This window comes from Tribolium madens, unplaced genomic scaffold (genome assembly GCF_015345945.1).
Source record: "Tribolium madens isolate multiple individuals breed KSU strain unplaced genomic scaffold, Tmad_KSU_1.1 Scaffold_1;HRSCAF=32;Tcas5.2_LG8, whole genome shotgun sequence".
In the NCBI taxonomy this organism is placed as follows: domain Eukaryota; kingdom Metazoa; phylum Arthropoda; class Insecta; order Coleoptera; family Tenebrionidae; genus Tribolium; species Tribolium madens.
In genome coordinates, this window is record NW_025400984.1 from 1,035,047 (window position 1) to 1,051,467 (window position 16,421).

At 29.2% G+C, this 16,421-nt stretch overlaps 1 protein-coding gene across 2 annotated transcripts in view; it reads right to left on the reverse strand.

The window, feature by feature from the left end:
- The window catches only part of LOC123016182 (tight junction protein ZO-1-like), a 54,861-nt gene extending 43,770 nt beyond the window's left edge, over positions 1-11,091 (reverse strand). For both annotated transcript variants that reach the window (XM_044416417.1, XM_044416416.1), the window contains exon 1: positions 10,784-11,091. In XM_044416417.1, the coding sequence (XP_044272352.1) occupies positions 10,784-10,828 (45 nt within the window). In that variant the 5' untranslated portion in view covers positions 10,829-11,091. The remainder of the gene's footprint in view (positions 1-10,783) is intronic.
- Positions 11,092-16,421: the final 5,330 nt, after the last annotated feature.

The following is a 16,421-nucleotide window of genomic DNA, read 5'->3' on the forward strand; positions in this document are numbered from 1 at the left end:
AACGGATAGACACTAAAGTTAAACATTTCCGTCATGTTACAATTAGACAATTAGATGAACATTAAAACAGGAAACATGATGTTACCTATTTATATCAAAAAACGAGTCTAGTTATTATAGACAAGTCGCTTTATTACAAAAAGGAGAAAAAATCCTGTTGTAGCCTAGTTTGCGCTGATCAAAAATTATAAGGATTGGAAATTAGTAGTTAATAGCACAAGAATTATCTTCAGGCTTGAATTATCTCTTTTCCGAGCAGGTATATCACATGTACAAACAGTGAGAAAAAAATACTACTTCAATATGCGTTAAAGTCGTTGAGAAAATGTAAGCGTTTTCTACATACTTTACAAAGTTGTAATTACAAAGTTGCAACATGCTGATTCAGTTAATGGTTTAGTTATTTAGACTGTAAGAAAAAAGTTTCTTTGCCCGAGCAACACTTACTGAAACACAGAAGTAGTGATTATGCTACTTTAATGGATAATACTTATACTTCATGACGGTTACATCCCGGAAAAAGGGGTATGACGAAGCTTTTATTCACCGGTGTAGAAAAACATGCACATTCCCAAGATTTTTATTTACTTTGCATCACTATAATTAATAAATTATTTGAAGCGGAAAAGTAACCATAAATAATCACCCTGGAAAATATTGAATAAAACGAACTTCAACTGTGTCTTTAATTTTGTCACAGTGATCAGACGATGAGTCAAGCAGACACACAATTTCATAGTCCGCCGTCTCTGAAAACTATGCAATTATTTAGGTATCATAAAGTATTAGCAAGCCAGTTTCATTCATTAGTCCATTTAATATTAATTTTATGAATTATTTATGTAGCCACAAGTTGTGTCGTGGAATAGAATATTGATTTCAAATAAAATAAGACAGGTTGAAACACGTTTTGAACAGTAATGGCAAAGGCACGTATACAACGTGTCTTTTCACTATTTGTCTCTTTGCAAAGGATGTTTTTTTCTGAATAAAATTCTTTTAATTACCTATCAGAACTTGTATCGAAACGTGTGGGTAGTTTATAAAGATGACTAGTGAGAAACCATGCCGTAAAATGACCATTTTTTGCTGCATTCTTTAGCACCTACGAATCTACGATCTGGTTACTACAGACTATCTTGTCTACTTACGATAATTATAAACATATTAACAATGACTTTAAATTACTACGTGACAAACTTAATTGTTGGGTTTTTTTAATTATTCGCGTTTCTAGTTACAATGAATCGTAATTAAATTACGCTAATTAAAAAAAAAAACATAAATTATTGCTGTCTAAACGCTAGACTATTATCAGAGCGCTAGTTTCCAGAGGAAAAGATTTCGAGAATATTTAGCACTGAGATAAAATAGATCAGAAACATTTGACTTCGCAAAATCGACCAATAGAAGTTTAACTTCAAAACATTGTAATAAAAGTTTAAAATTTAAAAAAACAAAATTCGAATTGTAGCTTATTTTTTGGGACACGCTGTATAGTTGAAAATAATTTCAGGCGATCCACTGCTTTAGTATTTACCAATTACCTTTATAATTTTTTTAAAATTTTAACGATTAAAGGTCAATAAAAAAAATCCTCGTACTCGTACAGGTCGATTTTATTTTTGTAAATTATACATTTTCATTATACTATTATTTATAACGTCAATGATTTTTAAGTAACAATGTTATCAATATTTTTTTAAATGGCAACCAACATTTTTGTTTACTTTTTGGTAATATTTTCGTTTAAATTGATAGAAGAATGTACATGTTACCAAAAACAGTCAACAAATTTGTTGGTTGCCAATTAAAAAATTAATGATAACGTCATTATCAAATTCCAATGACGTCATAAACGTTACAATATAGTCTAAATGTAAATAAATCGACCTGTTTGAAGATTTTTCTGAAGAATAACCCATAAAAATATGGATTTTGTGCGTTACTTTTGGTTGACCTGTATGCCACTTTACTGCAAATGTTTTTTTTTTAGACGAAATCTAGCTCATCAAAGGTTAGATCTTTCTAAAAATAAAGACTCTTAAATGACTAAAATTGGTAATAATAGAAAAGGTATTAAACTACAAGAATAAACACTTTTTAGAAAGGAAATTTTGTTCAAGAAAGTTGGTGAAGGCACACGTCTAACGTAAATTAACTCAAAATTCGCAATATACATAAAACGGTGCCTGAAGGCTTTATTAGACACGTTTTCTATTGTCATTACCTTTCCACATACTTTAAACGTGTGCATATAATTTTGCTACACTTATTTACTTTCACTTACATTTTTAGGATCTAAAAATTCATAAAACATATGAAATCGACCAAGTATTTAGAACAAAAATATATTATAATAAATATCCATTAATGACGAGAAAACGAAAAACACTAACACTGGCTATTTTGCAACAACGCAAATGTCAAAGAAATAAATAAATTTCCTTCTGAAAGTAAAAGTTTAAATATCTAGAGCCACCTTTTCCACACACACGTGTAAATGTGTTACCAACCACGTGCCTCATTCTGTTTTCAAATTAGTGTCTCCTCTGATATTTCTTGAAAACTTTACACCAACCAGACTTCATTCATTAATTCATTCATACGAACATGTAGGTATTTTTACTCTTACAACTTTTTCTTATTTTGTTCACATCTGACAATTTTTCGCTGAGAAAGACGCGACATCAAAATTACGAATTCAGTTCATCGCTAACACTAAAACCCAATAACCCGGATTTCATGATTTTCCAATTTTCAGGCAGGGAAACATCCAAGACCAGACAAATCAATCATGGAAGAGGCGCAGTTTACACAAATGGAAGTGACAATTATTAAACAACGCCAAGGTTAGCAACAATTCAAGTTTTCCAATCGGACGAAAATGGCCTGCACCAGTTTCAGACAGCAATCAGTTTCAACGGAAATATTCCAATACACATAAAGAATGGTCAAATGAGAATTAGAAGAGAACGTCTTTTTTACAATAACTCAACAATTTAGAGAGTAGTAATTCTGCTGGACTTACTGAAATCCAGTACATTGAATTTTATGAAAAAAATATGATTTTTTATATTATTTCTGGTAGTTTTATATTATTTCTGGTAGTGGTATGCACATAATATTTATAAATTTTGTTAAATACATGATAAATGTTGCAAATAGTTTATATTCCTCGTTTCAATTCCAGGCACACCCTTGAAGAAATTGGCTAGGACAATTCAAAGTGAACATGTGATTTGACTGAAAAAATCTTCCATAACGAACAACTTCAATTACACAAGGCGACAAAAAAAGTCATATCGTGACAACTTGACAGATTTTATATAATTTTGTTCGTCTCAGTGAGACAAATCAAATGCACTAAAAGAAATTCAAAAAGTCCATACACTTTAAACTAAATAATTTTTTTCTAATTTAAATGAATTTAAAATACTTTAACTTTAAAAAATCATTACTCAATAACTATTAGGCCTATTTCCTTCAAATAAAGACCATTCTAAAGGGATGGACTTGCCCTTTAGAATGATATGCAATTTGAAATTGAATATTGGCAAACTTTTCTTCGAACAGTGTTAGAAGAAGTTCGAAGTAAATCGAAGTAATCTAAGAAAAACCATCGTGTAGAGCATCTTTTTATTAGTAAGAATCCAAATTTTTAAAATAATATACCGTGTAGTTTTTAAGATATGATTTTTTGAAGTTAAAGTTTGCAGTTCAGGTATTGCGCCATATAGGAGAAATGCATGTTAATCTTACTTAAAACTGCATTTTTATAAAGTATTTGTTTTAAGACTCTTCTTTTGCTAAAAAATGGTCAATTGCACCTTCTTTGTTCTAATTAGAATAAATAAAAACTGTTTCTTTACTTAAAACAAATAAATAGTTCCTGCGTACTTAAAAAGCAAATAAAGAGTTTTCTTTTTGTAAAAATGACCAGTGTTCATTGAGCAAAGAGGATCTAGATAATCTAAATAAGTTTAAGGTTTAAATATAAGGGCAAATCTTTTTCAAATCAAATCACTTTCCATTCCGATTTCGTCTTGTTCACTTTGTTCTAGCTTTCTGAATTTTTTTGAAAATGTTCTGAGCAAATGCTTTCTCATCACTTTCGAGTGATGTTAAATGCAATAAGTCACCTGATTTATTTTGTTGGTACGATTAGCTTCAGTTAGCTTGTAGGTAGTAGTTGTTGTGATAACAGTTGCACACGAAGCAAGTGACTTATTGCATTCAACATCACTCGAAAGTGATGAGAAAGCATTTGCTGAGAACATTTTCCAAAAAAAAGTTCAGAAAGCTAGAACAAAGTGAATCTGAATGAAAGTGATTTAATTTGAAAAAGATTTGTTCTTATAATTAAAGCTATTGCTTTAAACTGCTAGATCCATAATCAGTGATCATTTTTAGAACAAAAAAAAACTCTTTATTTGCTTTAATTAGTACGTAAACACTCTTTTTTTTAAGTAAACAAACAGTTTTTGTTTATTCTAATTAGAACAAAGAAGGTGCAATTGACCATTTTTAAGCAAAAGAAGAGTCTTAAAACAAATACTTTTATAAAAGTGCAATTTCAAGTAAGATTAACATGCATTTCTCCTATATGGCGCAATACCTGAATAGCAAACCTTAACTTCAAAAAATTATATCTTAAAAAATACTCGGTATATTATTTTAAAAATTTGGATTCTTACTAATAAAAAAATGCTCTACACGATGGTCATGAAGAAAAAAAAAACATTACTCTTAGGGTTTTTCTTAGATTACTTCGATTTACTTCGAATTTCTTCGAAAAGTTTGCCAATTTCAAATTGCATATCATTCTAAAGGGCAAGTCCATCCCTTTAGAATGGTCGTTATTTGAAGGAAATAGTTATTGAGTAATGATTTTTTAAAGTTAAAGTATTTTAAATTCATTTAAATTAGAAAAAAATTAATTAATTCAAAGTGTGTGGACTTTTTGAAAAAAAATTTTGTGCATTTGATTTGTCTCACTGAGACGAACAAAATGATATAAAATTTGTCAAGTTGTAGTACTCTGGTACTCTTTGTTTGTTTTAAGTAAAGAAACAGTTTTTGTTTATTCTAATTAGAACAAAGAAGGTGCAATTGACCATTTTTAAGCAAAAGAAGAGTCTTAAAACAAATACTTTTATAAAAATGCAATTTTAAGTAAGATTAACATGCATTTCTCCTATATGGTGCAATACCTGAATAGCAAACCTTAACTTCAAAAAATCATATCTAGAAAACTACTCGGTATATTATTTTAAAAATTTGGATTCTTACTAATAAAAAGATGCTCTACACGATGGTGACAAAGAAAAAAAATTACTCGTAGGGTTTTTCTTAGATTACTTCGATTTACTTCGAAGAAAAGTTTGCGAATATTCAATTTCAAATTGCATATCATCCCTTTAGAATGGTCTTTATTTGAAGGAAATCGGCCTAATAGTTATTGAGTAATGATTTTTTAAAGTTAAAGTATTTTAAATTCATTTAAATTAGAAAAAAAATATTTATTATAAAGTGTGTGGACTTTTTGAAATTTTTTTAGTGCATTGATTTGTCTTACTGAGACGAACAAAATGATATAAAATTTGTCAAGTTGTCACGACATGACTTTTTTTTGTCGCCTTGTGTTATTAACTTAATCTACTCTATTTGGTAATAGTTAAACTTCTGTCTTCTGGTAACACGCGACTTTCTCGATTTTGCCATAGTAGCACCCAGACTCGTTATCGTGGCGATAAACGACACCTGCGTGAGCTTGAATTTATTGTCATCGGTTGTTGGGTTCGCGTAGGGATTGCAGAGCTCTAATCTAAACGGCATTCTTTGTTGACAGGCAGGTGGAATAACCTTCAAGGTCGGTCTTGTCGAAGGTACAGGAATGTACCCTCTTCGCCGTTGGGGTCGAATTCTTTCGATCACGTCGACTGTTATTGTTGATTGTGTGTCATGTTTTCATAATGCTTGTAAACTTCAAAAAGACTTTTAACTACAGAGCTTTGAACTGAAGGTAAAATCCAATAAAAGGTCCAATTAGTAGATTATTTCCCTCTTTGTTTATTGCGAGACATGTCAAATAAAAAACGTTACAAACAATATATTGCCTTGTACTAGATGAATATGCCAAGGTGCCCCAACTAGCTTACTAAATAACGAAAAGTTTTTAATTCAATTAAAATTATTCTAATAAATAAAACCAAAAAAAGTCTGTTTAGTACAATAAAATCTATTTTTTAGAGGATCTGAAAACGCTTCAAGTTCCTCAGCTTCCACTATGACTGGAAAAGAACTACTTTTTATTGGAAAAGAACTAAAATGAAAGCACTTGAGTAAAAATGTAAATTATTTCTGAAAATTATTAAAACTTTCCTCAATCTCCAGCAATTTCGTGGTGTGCATGTGTTCCAGGAAGGAAGAAAGTGGCGCCATGAGACAGATCACCAACAAAGAGTAAAATTAATTAGCCATGAAAGCAACACAAAGATGTCAACGGAAGGAAACAGACAATTTATAGAACTGTAATACTAAGACACGTTGATTAAAATTTACAGATTTAGGAAAGTCAGAAGTTATTAGTGGTTCCTCTTTTCTTCTTTGATTCTTTTTGTAGCTTACAGAAAAAGTAATTAGTCTATTAATTCTTGTTTGTAATTTTTTTCAAAAATAAGAAAACGTGTTTTTTATCAGTATTGTCTTCAAACAATTCCACCAGTTATTGATGTTAACCCACCTTTATCTAATAACTGTCTTTGATTTGCTTTAATAGTAAAAAGAAATGTTTTTGGCATGTAGAGGTGAAAACTGAAAAAATAAAACACTTCAAGTTTTATGAAATTGACACTATTCGAGCAAAAACAGGATTTTAACAAATGGTTTGTGTTTTCATTTACAGCTGTCATCTGCAATCGTAAAAAGATAAACATTCAGATTATTAGATTAGTTTGCTTGACCATGTAACCCACAAAAAATTGCTTTATTCGGTGAAAACCTTCTTGTAACAAACGACCCCCTTTTTAAGGATAATCTCGGTGTCTAAACACTAAAAATTTTAACACTTTGTGGTCAACAATTTTTAATTTACGCACTGAAAATAAATTACTTCATAACATCTCAGGTAGCTAGATAATCTTAGTAAACCGAAACCAAGTAAGATAACAACTGTAAAAGAATTTTGTGTGAAAGAATCTTAACTTTTTTTACTTTTGAATTTTTACTCCAAGCGTAGGTAACGTTAGTTTAGACCAGAAAGTGATTTTAGTTTACCAATAAAATAAACATCAATATTTCTTATCTACCTTGAGAACACTTGTTTGTATAGAGACTAGACTGGATGTTGGCAAATGTATCCACTGGTTTTGCTGGTTTTATTAAAAACAGGTAGTTAATAGCATTTAGTAGTTTCACTAGGTTTAGATGGAATGTCATTTACTAACGAAGAGAAGGTTTTTTTCACTGTTGTAATTAATTATTGCATTTAATTAATATACGACGATAAACTTCGTGTGAACTCTTACATAAATCTATTTTTGACATTTCGTATCATCGGTGACATCTTGTGACCCACTTAATACTCTGTTTTATTATACAATGTGGTTTTAAAATACACAACAATATTTAATTAAAGTCGTACAAAAGTATAGACTATAGACACTATTAGCATTTAATGTCAGATTCAAAAAACTAACATTTTTTTTTCCATCCCATTCACCTCATCCATGGATTCTCAACGGTGAGTCAGAGGCGTACTCACTTTTTGAAAGTAATAAATTTTCATAGCGATTTTCTCCCTTTTATGGGCTGTTTTAACAAAAGCATATACATATTTTCATAGCTTATGGTAAGTCTCTTAAAGATTTATGGGTTTAAATAGTGTTGTTTATTTCAAAATCACTCTGTATAACAAACAAAACTTATTATTTAACAATAGTTTTTAATCAAAGAGGTCTGTGACTTTGATATTAAGTTGTCAACACTAAAGGCAGAAGTTGTCCTTTGAGTATAAATTTTATTTTAATAAAAATTATAAAAATAAATAAAAATAAAATAAATAAAATATAAAAATAATTAAAATAAATAAAAATAAAATAATTTTTTTTATTGCAAATTATGCAATCGGATCTTGCAGTAACAGTTGATTACTTCCTTGACTAGTGTAAAATGGTGATCTGCCTGCCCTCAGAAAATAAATGGTTAAATCTTTGTCCTGACATTGCCAACAAATTTCTGGACACTGAATATATTATTTGAGGGACCAGCTCCTTGGATGGCACACTATTTTCTGTGGATAAAGAGACGCAAAACTATTGTCGTATCAACAAGAAATTACTCCCTAAAATTTAAGGATATTCGTGAATAGGTTTCCATAAATTTGGTTAGGTTGGTTTTTGGTGACAGATTAAAAGTGTAAATTAGTCTAGGTTTTCTTAAACTTTTTTCAGAATTTTGATTAACGTTTGTTATGGTAGTCCTTGGTATGCCCAAAAGTATAGAGACACGTCTTTGAGACATACCTTCTTGTACCAGAGAGATAATTTTTATTTTATTAAACGCACTTACTGCTGGCATGTTCGAATTTGATTAAATTTGACAATACGTATTTGAATGTCAGTTATCATGACAATAAAGCACAGATTACAGCGAATTTTTGTGAATTCACAGAAATTAGGTGGACGAAATTCACTGTCCATCACTGTACCTACTGATTTTTTTTGGTCTTTACAAAATTGTTCTTCTATTAATAATAATTGTTAATTATTCTATTAATAATAAACAATGCAAATATTTATAAACGTCTGATATTTATATGAATTATTATAATTATCAATAATTATTATGGTTCCAAATGTAGCAGTAATGAATTTTTCTATATTTATTTATCTCCCGCATAATATATTTGCATACATTTAAGGTATTCAAAAAGCTGCTTATTTTTAGCCAATAACGATCAAATATAGCGAAAATTCTGCACTAGTGCAAATCGTCGACAGTTTGGACTAGTGCAGTATTTTCGTTGCAATTTCCGTATAAAAATTTAAAGAAAAAACAATTTTTGAACATGCAATTTCGCTAAATTGTATCATTTAATTTTTTTTTAGGAAAGAGTCTGCCAAAATACTCCTCGTGCATACCAAATTGTTTTGTGCATTCTGTATATTCGATAAAAATTGTCGACAATTTGACATGTACCTATTGGCGATATTTATTATTCTTATCAAATTGCGTTTTTAGATGGTGTAGTTTTTATTAAAATTTGTTCATTAGCACCATATATAGATTGCAGGAAGATACATTGCATGTTCCGTTTGAAATTGGCTGAGAAATCTTAAATTTAATCTGTAAACTCGAACTTTAATCGCAACAGTATTCAAAATTCGCTCCACGATTGTCAGCGTTCAAGCATCAAAATGGCGTCATCTTCTATCTGCTTTTATTTCCTGCGCATAATCGTGCACAAACGGTCTATAGCTAGTATATGTATCTAGATATATGATCACCACCAATAATTCAGTGTTGACAATCACAAGGTTGTTCTTCTACAGTGTTGCCAGAAAGTCACAGACCACTTTGGGAAAAAATTTAGTATGTAGTTTAAAAATTGAAAAAATGGCAACTTACCATGAAAAAATAAATTTAATACTACAATAACACAAGAATAATAATTTATACAATCATTTTACAAAAGTAGGTATAATCGATCAAGATTTTAATTAATTTTGTCCCTTTTAAATGTACGACCTGTAATGAAATGAAACCAACAGGTCAGCTAAACGATAAATTATTTTCTAATTAATGGTTATGTTGTGTTCCCAATAATAACCAGAACATAGATTTTTTTATTTTGGAAGTGATAAATATTTGTAAAATATGTAAATACATGTTGAAATGTTAACTATTTTTCTAAAAATTAAATCAAATAAGAGAAAGAGGAGAAAGTTGTGCTTCTAATAATGAGTAACAACAGTAAACTGTACGTTTGAAAAGTAAAATAAATTATTATTGAATTAAAAAAAATCAACTAAGTATTTTGAAAACCTTGAAGAGATCATTTAACTACAACCTGTGTAATATACTTTATAATATTTTATTTTGAAACTTCCGGCACTAACCGAAAATTTCGTCACGTCTGATTTATTTGTTTTGGAGTTTTACATTCTGTACATGCGTTAAAGAATTTAAATACAATAACACCTCGAAACAATGTTTTTTCAGGTACAAGGGAATAAAAAGAAAAAAGGTACAAATTTTAAACCAAGTTAAACAAACTCACGTGGTTTGACACCTATTGAAACATTCTTTAAAAATCCCGAGAAAAATAAACAAAAAAAGGTTAAAGTAAATTATGATGATCCTGATACCTCATTTACTAATTTGAATGCGTGCCTAATCATTTAATTCAAATAGAATTACGAAATGGTTAAAATTAATTCGATTATTGAACTCGTCACTAACCTTGAGACTGTCTTACTTAGTAAAAAAATCAAAGAAATTCAAAAATAACAATTTAGAATGACTCAAGCCTTTTCACAAAACAAATATAAGCAAAAATTAAACAACAATGGAATATCAAGTTTCAAATGTAATGCAATCGTGGGAAGTACAGCTTATCTTACTTTACACCAAAGAATGCCTTTTTTCGTTTCACTTTTCTTCCCAGAAGTTTTATAATCAATTTCGATATTTTACTGACGGCATCGCATCTCCGAAATCAAAGAGAAAAATTAAAAATCAACACCTGGCCGCAGCGTTACGAACGAGTTTTTTGACTCACCTCAGGTAAATTCGAAACTAAATTATTGTTAGCTATGTTATCCATGGTTGTACAACAAATTCAGCACCACAACACCGACACCACGACACCAACAACACACTGATGGACATTTAAACTTGACAACACGTTGTGGATTTTCAGTCACCGAATTAACTCAAAGCTCACACGAAATGAATTTAAAATCCTTATTGTGCACGTTTGTAGTTGATACAAGTTATCATATTTCTTACAATTCGAAAAAAAAAGTAAGTACCTAAGTGGACAAGTTAGCGTCGTTTCATAATGCGTCTAGCAACTAAACTGACTTAAGAAAGTCCACCGTCCCTTCTCTTTCTGTTACCGGTTGAAGGCTGTGGACCAACAACGCGACAACTAATCTGTCGCTGCCAGCATTCGAAACCGTCTTAGGCTATTTGACCTTGGTCATCGATTAGGTGAAAACGCAAAATGTGCCAGAACGACCCATTGTTGCCTGCCCACCCTTGTACTCTTATTTTAATTACGATTGATTATTTTTATGTTCATTAAATTTATCGTTTACCTAATTTCAGTTTAATATTTAAAAAAAGTTCGTATCATACATATTTCACTTTCGTTTAATGGTGTTGCTTATTTACAGGTGCATTTTAATAATTCGTTATCTTAATTGATTTACCTTTAAATAGTTGTAATTATAAAGTATATACAGGGTGCGCCAGAACTAGCACCCCAGAGAAAAATGCCATACAAGGTAAGATACCAGGAACATGGAAAAAATGTTAAAAAAATTTTATCAATAAAAATTTCGAAGTTATGAGGGATTAAAGTTTGCACTTTGACTCTATTGATTTCTGTTGGAAAAATAATTTTCCAAGTTTCTTTTGTTGTAGGCTATTAAAAGAGGAAACAAGGAAGCTGTATCCTAAATTGTAACTCTGTTCAATGTTATTTGTGGCTTTTATTGTCAAAATTTGTGTACCTTTACTAAATAATTGTATAAAAACATATACAGGGTGTTCCGTCTAAATCCCACTTTAGAAGTATTGGGAGTTGCAATAATCGTATTTGTTTGAAAATTGGTAAATGAAAATATTTTCAAGATGGCGTCACTTCCGCTTATACCGGAAGTCGGTCTCAACATTCTTATTTTAAATGGAAAGGTATATTTTTTACTGCGTTTTTGGATTAATTGGGTTATTTTAAGGAAATTTTCATCAGCTTTCCCTATACCTAAATTTAGCCGTTTTTGAAATATTTGGAGTTTTTCAAAAATTTTTGGATTTGCACCTTCCACTTTAAAAACCGGTAACTCTGCTATTTTTTAAAATTATGAATTCGTTTTTTAGGCGTTTGAAAGAGAAAGTTTAGATCTTCCTTTCGGCGTTTTCAAATTTTGAAAAAAAAATTAACAAACCATAAAATTTTAAGGTTACTTTTGTAATAATTCAAATACCCATAACTCAATTTTTTCAAATGAAATACCCCAATTTTTATTATACTAAATGGAGGAGAATTTAATTCTGCATCGATCTGTATTAACATTCCCTATACCTAAATTTAATCATTTTTAAGTTATGGTGACTTTTTGTTGAGACTGCCGAAAATCTGTTATTAGCCACATTCGTTTTCGTATAGTTTGCTATGGAAATAAAAAATGTCAAAATTGTTTCTCAATAAATGTCGACAGTGACTTATTATTTGACAAATAGTGCCAAAGTATGGAGAGTCAAAGCTACTCAAACTTAGATTTAATTAATTTATTTTGTATTTATGGAGAGTGTAACAAAATTAAACATGTTCATTAAACAAAAATAAACTTTTCTCACTTGTTAGCTTTAAATAATGATTGCATGGTAGAAGCTATCAATAATTAAGTTTGCATAACTTTGATTCTCCATATTTTGGCACTATTTGGCAAATAATAAGTCACTGTCGACGTTTACTGAGAAACAATTTTGACATTTTTAATTTCCATAGCAAACTATGTGAAAACGGGTATGGCTAGTAATAAATTTTCTGTAGTCTTAAAAAAAAGTCCATAACTTGAAAATTATTAAATTTAGGTATAGGGAATGTTAATACAGATCAATGCACAATTAAATTCTCTTCTATTTAATAAAATAAAAATTGGGGGTATTTTATTTGAAAAAATTGTGTTATGAATATTTGAATTATTACAAAATTTAAAATTTTAAAATTTTGGGATATGTTATTTTTTTTCAAAATTTGAAAACACCAGAAACAGGATCTAAGCTTTCTCTTTCAAACGCCAAAAAAACGAATTTAAAATCTTAAAAAATTGCAGAGTTACCGGTTTTTAAAGTGGAAGGTGCAAATCCAAAAATTTTTGAAAAACTACAAATATTTCAAAAACGGCTAAATTTAGGTATAGGGAAAGCTGATGAAAACTCCCTTAAAATAACCCTATTAATCCAAAAACGCAGTAAAAAATATACCTTTCCATTTAAAATAAGAAAGTTGAAACCGACTTCCGGTATAACCGGAAGTACCGCCATCTTGAAAATATTTTCATTTAGGAGGACTTAATGGTTTATGGCTATGTACGAATTTTCAAATAAATACAATTATTCCAACTCCCAATACTTCTAAAGTGGGGTTTAGACGGAACAGCCTGTATAAGATCATCAGTGTCATTAAATAGACATAAAAAATGTCATATGTCAAAAAATAAATGTCAAAATTTTTTGACAGATAGAATTTTTTAAACATTTTTTCCATGTTCCTGGTATCTTACCTTATTTGAAAATTTTCTCTGGGTCGCGAGTTCTGTATGTGCGCAGGTTTTCTTCTGTGTCAAATGAAAGTTGCTGTTGCTGGTGAAAAATAAACCACTAACAAACGATTTTTGAGACCTTATGTTTAGGCTGTTTGTAATAAATACAGATTTGACAATTTGTCCAATAGTGTCTTATGCAATTTGAATAATAGTAAAAAGGCATTTAAATTTCCACAATTATTTATTATCTGTAATAAAAATTTGGGACCCCATAATAGTAGTTGGCTCGAAGAGGTTGGTGATTAAATTATAATACATGTACAGGGTGATTTTTATAGGGCCTACATTAAAAACTTTTTTTATTTCCAATGTAGCTGCGGCTTTAAAATTTTGTTTGTGACCAAAATCGACAAATCTTAATTTAAATTATTTTGAAAATGGCTAAACTTTCGAAACTACCAAAAATTGACACCAACTTTAAAATTTTAAATGACAAGTATGTACCTATCCATTTTTATTTTAGGTTTGAATTCGCTTTCTCAAACTGAGCAGAACGAACCTAGTTGTTGATATTTATCTGCCATAGTTTTTGATTTTTTTTCAAAATTTTTCAAAAAATCACAATTTTTGAACTCTTTACAATAAGTATTTTTTTGCTTTAAATAATTGATTGTTTGAAGAATCTTCTAAAGTAGCTTAAGATTGTTAACTTTCAAATTTAAAGGCTAATATGACTTTTTGAAATGGTTATCAAAAAACAGCTTAACTCAGTTTTTTCAAATAGCATAATCCTATTGTCACGACAATCGAAAGAGCATCGATTTTTATGAAGACTTTTATCAACATGTTCTATACCTATCGCTTGCATGCAATTTTTGAAATAATCACGAAAAACGGATATCAACTTTTTATTTTCATCGTTAATTAACTAGGCTTTGGAAAATGGTCAGTGGTCTGATTCGTAAAAATTTATTCATCGTTATGCGAAAATATTTCATATTGAAGACAAGACAGGTCCTTTAAATTATTCTATCCTTTTGGTCGTAGATGACAAATAAATGTAATACAACTTGGTTGATAATAAGCTAATAAGCCATAATATTATTGTTTGACTGTTTGTTCGACAATGAGTTAGTTAAAAACTAATTGAAAGGTTTAAATGTGACAATTATTGACCATTTTCCAAAGCCTATTTGATTAACGATGAAAATAAAAAATTAAAACCCGTTTTTCGTGATTACTTAAAAAACTAAAAGAGATAGGTGTAAAACATGCTGATAAAAGTTTACATAAAAATCATCGTTGAAACATCACCTAAATAAAACTAAACAATCTGAAATTATAGGTTTTTAGCATTGTTTTCCGAATTTTTTCAAAAAAAAGTACAAAAAAAATTATCCAGTGTTGTCAACTTAAGTCGCAGACCACTTTGATCAAAAATTTAATTGGATATGAAGTGTTCGCGTGCAAAACAAGAAAATGTTTTGCAGTTTTCAAGCATCATAGGGAAAAGTTGTGTTGTTTGTTGTTTTGACTTGGTTTATTAAGAATCAAAATATACTAAAAATTTAAGATTTCTTTTAGAAATTTTAGAAGTCATCTTATCATATACGGTGTGTCCCAAAATAGGTTAAACGACTCTTGTAAAGAGTAAGAAATTTTTTATTTAAATTTTTATTTTTGTTGTTTAGCCTTGCTTGGTTAAAGATTAATTTTTAACATAATTTTAGTTTTGAAAAATCAAGTATGCCTTGGCAATTAAAAAAAACTATTCTTCTGTAGAGTCAATTGTTTTTTATGTGGTAAATACAACAAAAAGTTACTTAGAATCAACATTTAGGCTCGTATACTAAATTTAAAAATCATCGACCAACCATGGTTTTTCTTTTTTTTAAGGTAATTGCTTGTTATTGGTAGAATCCTCAAAAATTTTTTCGTACTAATAATCTAAATGTATTTTTTTATTCGGAATAAAAGAACTGTTAAAAACAAAATACTTTGATTTGTAAATTAATAAACATAACATACTCTAAACATTTTTTTTTTATTTCTAAGGCATACTTAATGTTTCAAAACTATAATTATGTTAGAAATTAGTCCTTAACCAAGCAGAGCTGAACCCCGAAAAATTAAAATTAAAATCGAGAATATTTTTTTTTTGACAAGAGTGGTTTCACCTAACACTGTTTGTATGCATACCCGTAAACTTAGAGATTGATATATTTATGCCATATAAAAACTAATAGTGAAAACGAATTTTAATTAAAGTTTGTTAGTTACCGAGATATACCTTGTTAAAATAATAATTTCATAAACTAATTAACATAATAAAGGCGACTAATAATCGATACTATTTAAAGCATGAACCAAAAAAAATGACAACAATTTCTTTCTTACGACAGTATGCGCAGTCAATGGTGGCAAAAGTATCGCATTAAATAATTAAATGTTGCCAAAAACAGTGTCAAAAAGATCATTTTGTGTAACTAAAGACAATTTAAATCACTTTTTTTTTGATATTATATATGTTAAGTCAGAACTTTAGTATATACATAGCATATTTTTATTTAACTCGTAATTCAAATTAAGATTATTAAGTTCTTTGTCATTGTACCAAATAATGTTAAATTAACCGCAACTTTAAAATTTGCTTGGAATTAAATATATATTTTGTAAACTGACTAGAAATATCAGACGGATTTGTTTAGTCGCCAAAAGAAATAAAAAAATGTACTTATTTAATCCCACACGTTACTACTTTACAAAATCAGGCTTTCGTCAAAATACCTACTTTGCGATGAAAAAATATTATTTCAAAATTTTTATGCAATTTTTTTTTCTTTTTCATTGTTCTAAGATAAATAGTAAACAATTCAATAGTTTTTAATACTGTCGCGGACACAGAATTTTGGACATCAAATT